Here is a 9356-nt window from a genome sequence, read left to right as displayed (position 1 = left end):
TCTGCTCAGCAGGGAGCTTTCTTCCCCCTTTCTCTCTGCCTGCCTCTCTGCCTACTTGTGATTTCTGTCTGTCAAAAAAAAAAAAAAAAAAAAAAAAAAAAAAAAAAGCCTCTTTAACTTACTGGCTAATATCACTATAATCTGATTTGGAGAATTGTCTGAAGTTAGTTCTCAATAATTTGTCCTTAACGAATTCAAGTTCTTAAAATTCCACTATGGAAATGAATATTTTTGTTTTAAAATTCCATCTCTATTACAATATGATTATTCATTGTATGGGTGCCCATGTTAACTTAGGAATAGAGTTGAAGAAGAAATTTAAATCGGAATTGATTGAGAAGTCAGGTATAAGGTCGGGGCTGAATCATAACCCTGAATCATGAAAATACAGATGTAATGAAGATATCTGGTTAGAATTGATCCAAAATTATAAAAGTATTGGATGAATCACATTGTTAGGCAATCAGTGTTGTGTTTTGAGTAACATTTAAGACTCAACTGGGGATTGATCAAAGGCCTTTGTGTCCACTAAGGCAGACAGTAGTCACAATTTGCTGGTAGATTTAATGGAAATCTGTTATATTTTGTTCTCCAAAAGTCTTCTTCGGGATCATTTTAATTGAATAGTTGGTTTTTATTCTCTGAGACACTTGGATGAGGCATAGTCAACCAGTGAATTCCTTGAATAGGATATGATCATCACTCTACTCAAGAAACCCTTCTAAATATGGCTTCATGATTCTGTGTTTCAGGTGATTATTGTATTCTATCTACAGTGGACCATGGATCAAAGCAATAATGTCACTGTATTCATTCTCATGGGACTTTCCAAAAACAAGAACATTGAAACACTTTGTTTTGTATTATTTTTATTTTGCTACATTGCTATTTGTGGGGGAAACTTGCTCATCATGATTTCTATCATGTGCACTCCGCTAATTGAGCAACCCATGTACTTTTTCCTTAATTACCTATCACTCTCCGACCTTTGCTACACGTCCACTGTGACACCCAAACTAATGACTGACTTACTGGCAGAAAGGAAGACCATTTCCTACAGTAACTGCATGACACAACTCTTTACCACACATTTATTTGGAGGTGTGGAGATCTTCATCCTCACAGGGATGGCCTATGACCGCTATGTGGCCATCTGTAAGCCCCTACACTACACCGTCATCATGAGCAGAGAGAGGTGTAACACTATCATCACAGCCTGCTGTACTGGGGCATTAATCCACTCTGCCAGTCAGTTCCTCCTCACCATCTTCCTACCCTTCTGTGGCCCCAATGAGATAGATCACTACTTCTGCGACGTGTATCCTTTACTGAAGCTGGCCTGCACGGACACATACAGAATTGGTCTCTTGGTCGTTGTAAATTCAGGACTGATTGCTCTGATGACTTTTGTGATTTTGATGGTGTCCTATTTTCTGATATTATACACCCTTAGGGCTTACCCTGCAGAGAGCCGCTCCAAAGCTCTTTCCACCTGCACTTCCCACGTCACAGTTGTGGTTCTGTTCTTTGCACCTGCGCTATTCATTTACATTCGCCCTGCCACAACTTTCCCAGAAGACAAAGTGTTTGCTCTTTTCTACACCATCATTGCCCCCATGTTCAACCCTCTGATCTACACACTGAGAAACACGGAGATGAAGAACGCGTTGAGGAAAGTGTGGTGCCGTCATATACTTTTGGAAGGAGAGTAGGTTTGCAAAAGCATTTCTGATTTTCATGCTGTGGTTCCTTGAAACCTAAGACTGATTCAGATCTATTCTAATCATCTGGCCCCACTGCTTGGAGGGGTAAGGGGGCAAGCAGGAAGCATCACCTCTGTTGTTTTATGCTTCAGTCTGACACCTCATCAATAAGCTGAGTATAATTCTTATTCACATGTCTCTCCACCTAAGATAGGTATGAAGAATTAGGCTTATAGGGGCGCCTGGGCAGCTCACTAGGTTGAGCATCTGACTCTTGATTTCAGCTCAAGTCATGACCTCAGGGTCCTGAGCTCGAGCCCCGTGGCGCTCTGCACTCAGCGGGACTGCCTGAGTTTCTCTCTTCCTCTCTCATTGCCCCTCCCCACTATGTTCTTGTTCTCTCTCTCTCTTTCTGTCTCTAAAATAAATAAATTTTTAAAAAGAATTGTGCTTATATGATAGAAAATAATCAGATGATATCTTATGTACAAAAGATTATATCACCTATTGGCCATTGTATTGGGAAAAGAAAAAAAAGATAAAATAGAGCATGCATTTTTTCATACTTTAAAATGCTAAAGAGCTAAAGAGAATAATACTTTCAATTTTCAACTGTTTACTCAACCATGAACACAGAAAGTTGCATGTAACATTTATATGCAGTTCATGCATTACCACAAAAGGAGCAATAAAATCCTGTAATTAGCAACCAGATTAAGAGTTAGAAATTACCTAAAGTCTTCCCTGTTTCTCTTTGTAGTCACTAGCCTTCCCTCACTCTCTTCATCTCTAAATCAATTAGTTTGATATGCCTTTGTACTTTGTGGAACAATAATGATGTAGATCATACTCTTAGTGTCTCTTCATTATGTTTTTGAGATTCATTCCTCATATTTTGTGTATTTTCTGAGTGTTTTCATAGTATTACATCGTATGAGTGTGTAACAGCTAATTTATCCATCCTTTTGTTGCTAGACACTTGGGTCATTTCCTGTTTTGGCCATTATGAGCAGCACTTGAACATTTCTTTTGGTTAATATAGATCTTCTATTGTTGCTTTAGTGTGTTTTTTTTTTTTTTCCATTTTATTTATTTTTTCAGCGTAACAGTATTCATTCTTTTTGCACAACACCCAGTGCTCCATGCAAAACGTGCCCTCCCCATTACCCACCACCTGTTCCCCCAACCTCCCACCCCTGACCCTTCAAAACCCTCAGGTTGTTTTTCAGAGTCCATAGTCTCTTATGGTTCGCCTCCCCTCCCCAATGTCCATAGCCCGCTCCCCCTCTCCCAATCCCACCTCCCCCCAGCAACCCCCAGTTTGTTTTGTGAGATTAAGAGTCATTTATGGTTTGTCTCCCTCCCAATCCCATCTTGTTTCATTTATTCTTCTCCTATCCCCCTACCCCCCCATGTTGCTTCTCCATGTCCTCACATCAGGGAGATCATATCCAGATGGCCAACAGACACATGAAAAAGTGCTCCACGTCACTCGGCATCAGGGAAATACAAATCAAAACCACAATGAGATATCACCTCACACCAGTCAGAATGGCTAAAATGAACAAGTCAGGAAATGACAGATGCTGGAGAGGATGTGGAGAAAGGGGAACCCTCCTCCACTGTTGGTGGGAATGCAAGCTGGTGCAACCACTCTGGAAAACAGCATGGAGGTTCCTCAAAATGTTGAAAATAGAACTACCCTATGACCCAGCAATTGCACTACTGGGTATTTACCCTAAAGATACAACCATAGTGATCCGAAGGGGCACGTGTACCCGAATGTTTATAGCAGCAATGTCTACAATAGCCAGACTATGGAAAGAACCTAGATGTCCATCAACAGATGAATGGATAAAGAAGGAGTGGTATATATACACAATGGAATACTATGCAGCCATCAAAAGAAATGAAATCTTGCCATTTGCGACGACGTGGATGGAACTAGAGCGTATCATGCTTTAGTGCGTTTTATATCGTAATTAAGACTTAATTTTTTTTTAAGATTTTATTTATTTATTTATTTATTTGACAGAGAGAGACCACAAGTAGACAGAGAGGCAGGCAGAGAGAGTGAGAGGGAAGCAGGCTCGCCGCCGAGCAGAGAGCCGGATGCGGGACTCGATCCCAGGACCCTGAGACCATGACCCGAGCTGAAGGCAGCGGCTTAACCCACTGAGCCACCCAGGCGCCCCAAGACTTAATTTTAAGATAGTGGTTATATACCTGTGTTAGTATTCTTTCTTAATACATTACTGACACAAAATATGTAAAATTAAAAAGTATTATCAATAGAAAAACGCTAGGGTGAGTGCAATAAATGGTTTAGAAATTTGTGAAACTCCTGGCACGTCTAGGATCCATGGTATGTAAGATGTTTATTAACGCAAACCAACCTGTCTGTCACATACAGTTCTTAGAAAGAAGAGAACTCTTAAGAAGATAGTCCCTACAGCACAGCTCAGAAAAACTTCCCAGAACAGATCATTAAGCTATGTTAGCAAGATGAATACTTTGGTGATCACAATTGGGAAATTTTAATACATAGGATATTCACTGGACTATATGAAGTCGTTTGTCCTAATAGCAAAACAAGGAAAATTCTTTATTTAGTTCCTAAAAAGGAAAAAAAAAATTTGGTAGGCTTTAAATAAGGGCAGTGTTTTATGTGCAGAAGGAATGCTGTATGTACAATGTTGTATTGCCACACATCCACACACATGTGCAGAAGTACCCAGTGTAGAAAATAACATCTTCCAGGGGCTTCTATCTCTGCTGTAATCAGAATAAACAGATTTGGGTAGACAATGAAGAATGAGAGAGAAATATTTAATTTCTGTTCAAAGCATATATCAGGCAGCAAAAATTACTGAGAAATGAGGAAGTTATGTAGAAAACAGCTATAGCAGAATATGTCATATAATAGTAGCCTTGAGTGTAGTTCTCAGATACAAACAGAATATGAGTATGTCTATTATATAAAAGTAAGAAATAATTTTAAATGTACATTGTAGGCGTTCCTGGGTTGCTAAGATGGTTAAGCATCTAACTTCAGCTCAGGTCATAATCTCAGGTCCTGGGATGGAGCCCTGAACAGTCTCCTGATCAGTGGGGAGCCAGCTTCTCTCTCTATCCCACCATCTCTTGCTTTTGCTTTCTCTCACTATCTCTGTTTCTCAAATAAATAAACACGATCCTTAAAAAAGTAAATAAATAAAAACATGATATAGCAGGGCGCCTGTGTGGCTCAGTGGGGTAAAGCCTCTGCCTTTGACTCAGGTCATGATCTCAGGGTCCTGGGATCGAGCCCCATATCTGGCTCTCTGCTCAGTTGGGAGCCTGCTCCCCCCTCTCTGCCTGCCTTTCTGCCTACTTGTGATTTCTGTCAAATAAATAAATAAATAAATAAATAAATAAATGATATAGTAACAGGAATCTCAAAGTTGTCCAAGGTGTTAAAAGACAAAATAATTTAAGAAACAAATGTAGGATATTCTAATTAGAAATTTGGTAGATAAAAAAGAGTAGCTATATTTTAAGAAAAATAGGGTGAATGGAATCTTGATATTAACAATTTACCAGAACACTGAATTAGAAAGAAGAAGTGATAGAAAAAAGTCGATATATTAAGAGACATTATGAATGAAGTAAGAGAAAACAACATGTATCTATCAGACTCCAGGATTTGGGTAACAGAAAAAAAATTAAGAAGATAATTATTGTTAATTTTTGAAAACTGATGAAAATAATCTTTGCAAAATAATCACAAGAATGAAACATATTTGCTCCCTTTTTAAAGATTTTATTCATTTATTTGAGAGAGAGAGAGTGAGAGATAGCATGAGTGGTAGCAGAGGAAGATGGAGGAGAGTCAGACTATCTGCTGAGCAGGGAGAGCCTGATGCAGGGCTTGATCCCAGGACCCTGGGACCAAGAAGACCTGAGCCATCCAGGCACCCACAAAAAGATTGCTTTTAAGAAGAATCATAGAAAACACTATGTCCAATCAATATTGAAATCATAATAAGAAAACAGAAGAAAATGGAATTGCCTCATGAAAGCACTAAAAGGAAAATGTTACCCTTGACTTCTGAATTTTTCAAGAAGAGTAAAATGAGGATTTTTCAGTACAATGGAACAACCATGAAAAATAACCAAGAGCTGACTACAAATCGATGCTCACTTAGAGTTGTGGAGAATGTTTTCATTAAAAAGGGAGGAAGTCTGAGAAGGAAGATAGATGCCAGGAAGAACGGAGAATGGAAGAAGTACTAGGCTTATCGGTAAGCTTAAAAATTATATTAAAATAGGTCATCTTATCTAATATGTGAGATAAAGCATAGACGACAGAACAAAGATCTTGTACACAATATCTGTGGGGTGCAGTTGGAAGAAAACCATCAGAAAAAAAGGGTTTTAAGTACCGTGTATGGTTCAGCCAGAGGGTAACTGCTGTCAGCTTCAGCGGTTGTGGCCATCAGGGTAAAGTCATAAGAAAGACATAGACACTTTGGATGGTGGGGAGGAAGGTGGCTCAGTGGTTAAAGCCTCTGCCTTCGGCTCAGGTCATGATCCCAGGGTCCTGGGATCGAGCCCCGCATCGGGCTCTCTGCTCAGCAGGGAGCCTGCCTCCTCCTCTCTCTCTCTGCCTGCCTCTCTGCCTACTTGTGATCTGTCTGTCAAATAAATAAAAAAATACTAAAAAAAAAAAAAAGCATTGAAGGAAGGGCGCCTGGGTGGCTCAGTGGGTTAAGCTCCTGCCTTCAGCTCAGGTCATGATCTCAGGGTACTGGGATCGAGTCCCGCATCAGGCTCTCTGCTCAGCGGAGAGCCTGCTTCCCTTCCTCTCTCTCTGCCTGCCTCTCTTGTGATTTCCCTCTGTCAAATAAATAAAATCTTTAAAAAAAAAAAAAACTGAAGGAATGAAAGGAGGCCAATCCAATTAAAAAGCAAGAAAAGAGGGAGAAAATAGACAAATTGTGAAAAGTAGTAGGAAGAAGGAGGAGGAGGAGGAGAACAGAGAGGAAGAGGAGATGGAGGGAGAGGAGGGAGAGTGCAAGGGAAGAAGAAGGAGGGGGAGGAGGACAGAGGAAAAGAAGAAGTCACAGAACTGAGTCCAAATACATGAGTAAAACAAAATCAACACAATGGACTAAATACTCCAGTAGAAAAACAAAGATTATCATAATGGATGAAAAGACACTAATGTGCTTTTACAAAAGATTCCAGGGCATGAAAATTGAAATTGATGAAATGAAGAGGGTAGAACAGGCAAATGTTTAGCACTTGACCCTCTTGACCCTTCAAAAGCAAACATTTGTCCCCTGGGCTGGAGCCTCCCAGTTCACAAGTCTCCAGTATATCTGAGCATTCCCCATTCAGTATCTGTCAGCCTACATCCAAGAAAGTTTGTTTCCTAGCCTCTTCTGTAAGGAACTACTGCATGCTCCTAACCTCACATAGCCCTCCTTTTAGCTGGTTCTCTCCATCCAGACTATGCGTAGCCTCCTACCAGTTTGCACTGTCTTGCCTTCCCATGCACTTCCCACTTGCTGGGTCAGTGTGACTGTCCTGGCCACACCTATAACCTCACCTTTTCCATTCCCAACGTTGGGGAGGGTTCCTCTCTTCCATGTTCATTCTTTAGGTATTCTTCAGTCCTAGGTTACTTCTAAAACTCTCATTGAAGTATAAATGCTCTACAAAAAACTACACATATTTAAAATGTACAATCTGATAAAGTTGTGACATAAATATAAACCTGTGACTCCATCACCATAATCAAGACTGGGAGAGTATCCAGACCTCTGAAAAGTTTTCCCTGATACCTGGCGATTTGATTTGGGTCTTTATAGATTAGTTTGTGTTCTTTAGATTTTTACATAAATTTATCAGGCAGTATATAACCTATGCTCACTAGCTTCTTTCCGTATGATTATTTGGAGATTAATCCGTAATATTGCACGCATCAGTTGTGCATTCCCTGTTCATTGTTGCATGGATTCTACCCTGCAAATTCCATAGTTCTGCTCTTGGGAATTTGGGGAGTTTCCAGTTTGGGCTACTACAAACAAACCTGCTTGTAGACATTCATGCACAAGTTTCTGTGTGAACCGTAGGCTTCTCTTCTGTCAGGTAAATCCTTGGGTGTGGAATGGTTGGTCATAGGCAGGGGTATGTTTCACATTTTAAGAAACCACCAAACTCTCTCTTTTTTTTTTTTTCCCTTTTTATTTATTTTTTCAGCGTAACTTTTCAAAGTTATATCCCCACAGGAAGTTTATGAATGTTCTCCCTTCTCTTCCACTCTTCCTATACAAATTTTCTTATTAGCCACCCTACAAGGTGTGAACTGGCTTTTCATTGTAGCTTTAATTTGTATTTCATAAATAGCTAGTGATATTGAGCAGATTTTCATGCACTTACTTGACATGGTGTAAAGAGTGCAGGGTCTTTTGGGAAAATGTCTTTTCAAAATCCTTTGTCCATTTTAAAGATTTTCATCTAAGATGTTGAAATTTTCTTTTTTTAATTTTTTTAAAGATTTTATTTATCTATTTGACAGAGAGAGAGAGAGAGAGAGAGAGAGAGAAACAGAGCACAAGCAGGCAGAGTAGCAGGCAGAGGGAGAGGGAGAAACAGGCTCTCCGCTGAGCAGGAGGCCTGATGCAGGGCTTGATCCCAGGACCCCGGGATTGAGACCTGAGCTGAAGGCAGCCACATAAACAACTGAGCCACCCAGGCGCCCCAAAATTGTTGAATGTTTACACATAAAATGCTTATACTGTTCTCTGATTAATCTTTCATTATTTGCAAAATTTGTAGTGATGTCAGTTCTCTCATTTTTGCTATATTGACAATTTGTGTCTTCTTACCTTTGCTCTCAATCATTCTGGCCAGAGGTTTATCAACATTATTGGATTTCTCAAATAGGTGTTTTTGCTTTCAATTTTCCTAATTGTTTTTCTCTTTTGTTTTTCATGGATTTTCACTTTGATCTTCATTCCTTCTTTCTTTTCACTCTGACTTAACTCATTCTTCTTTTTCTAATTTTAAGCTGGAGGCTGAGGACATTAATCTGAAAGCTTTATTCTTTTCCAGTCTAGATGTTTAGTGCAATAAATTTCCTTCCAAGTTTTGCATTAGCAGGATCCCCAAACTCTGATATATGTTGTTTCCATTTTCATTCATATAAAGCTACTTTTTAATTTCCCTTTGGATTTCTTCTTGATCCAGGAGGTTACTTAGAAGTAAGTAAGTGCCTTATATAATTTCCAGATATTTGGAAATCTTCTAGTTTTTTTCTAATATTTTTTCATTTTATTCCACTATAGTCAAAGAACATACTTAGAAAGGTTAGAGTCCTTTTATTATTGAGACATGCTTGATGGACCAAAAAAATGATGTAACCTAGTCAATGCTCTGAGCTAACTTGACAAGAATATGTATTCTGCTAGAGTCAGATGAAATATTTCATAGAGACAATCAAGTCAGTTTATGATTTTGCTCAAGTCTACTAATATCTTTACTGAGTTTTTACTTCTTCCATTAATTATTAATAGATGTGTTCTGAAATATTCAACCATATTATGAATTTGTCTGTTTTTCCTTCAGATCCTATAAGTTGGTCTTTTATGAATTGATAGCCCTGTT

General features: G+C 39.1%; 1 protein-coding gene across 1 annotated transcript; it reads left to right on the top strand.

Moving 5' to 3' along the window:
* The first annotated feature begins 782 nt into the window (after nt 1-782).
* Nucleotides 783-1712, top strand: LOC123948612 (olfactory receptor 4P4-like). Its single transcript, XM_046015813.1, has one exon. The coding sequence runs from the start codon at nt 783-785 to the stop codon at nt 1710-1712; it is 930 nt and encodes a 309-aa protein (XP_045871769.1).
* Nucleotides 1713-9356: the final 7644 nt, after the last annotated feature.

This window comes from Meles meles, chromosome 8, assembly GCF_922984935.1.
Source record: "Meles meles chromosome 8, mMelMel3.1 paternal haplotype, whole genome shotgun sequence".
Lineage (NCBI taxonomy): Eukaryota > Metazoa > Chordata > Mammalia > Carnivora > Mustelidae > Meles > Meles meles.
Note: the sequence above shows the minus strand (reverse complement) of the source record. Positions and strands in the feature narration are given on the sequence as shown.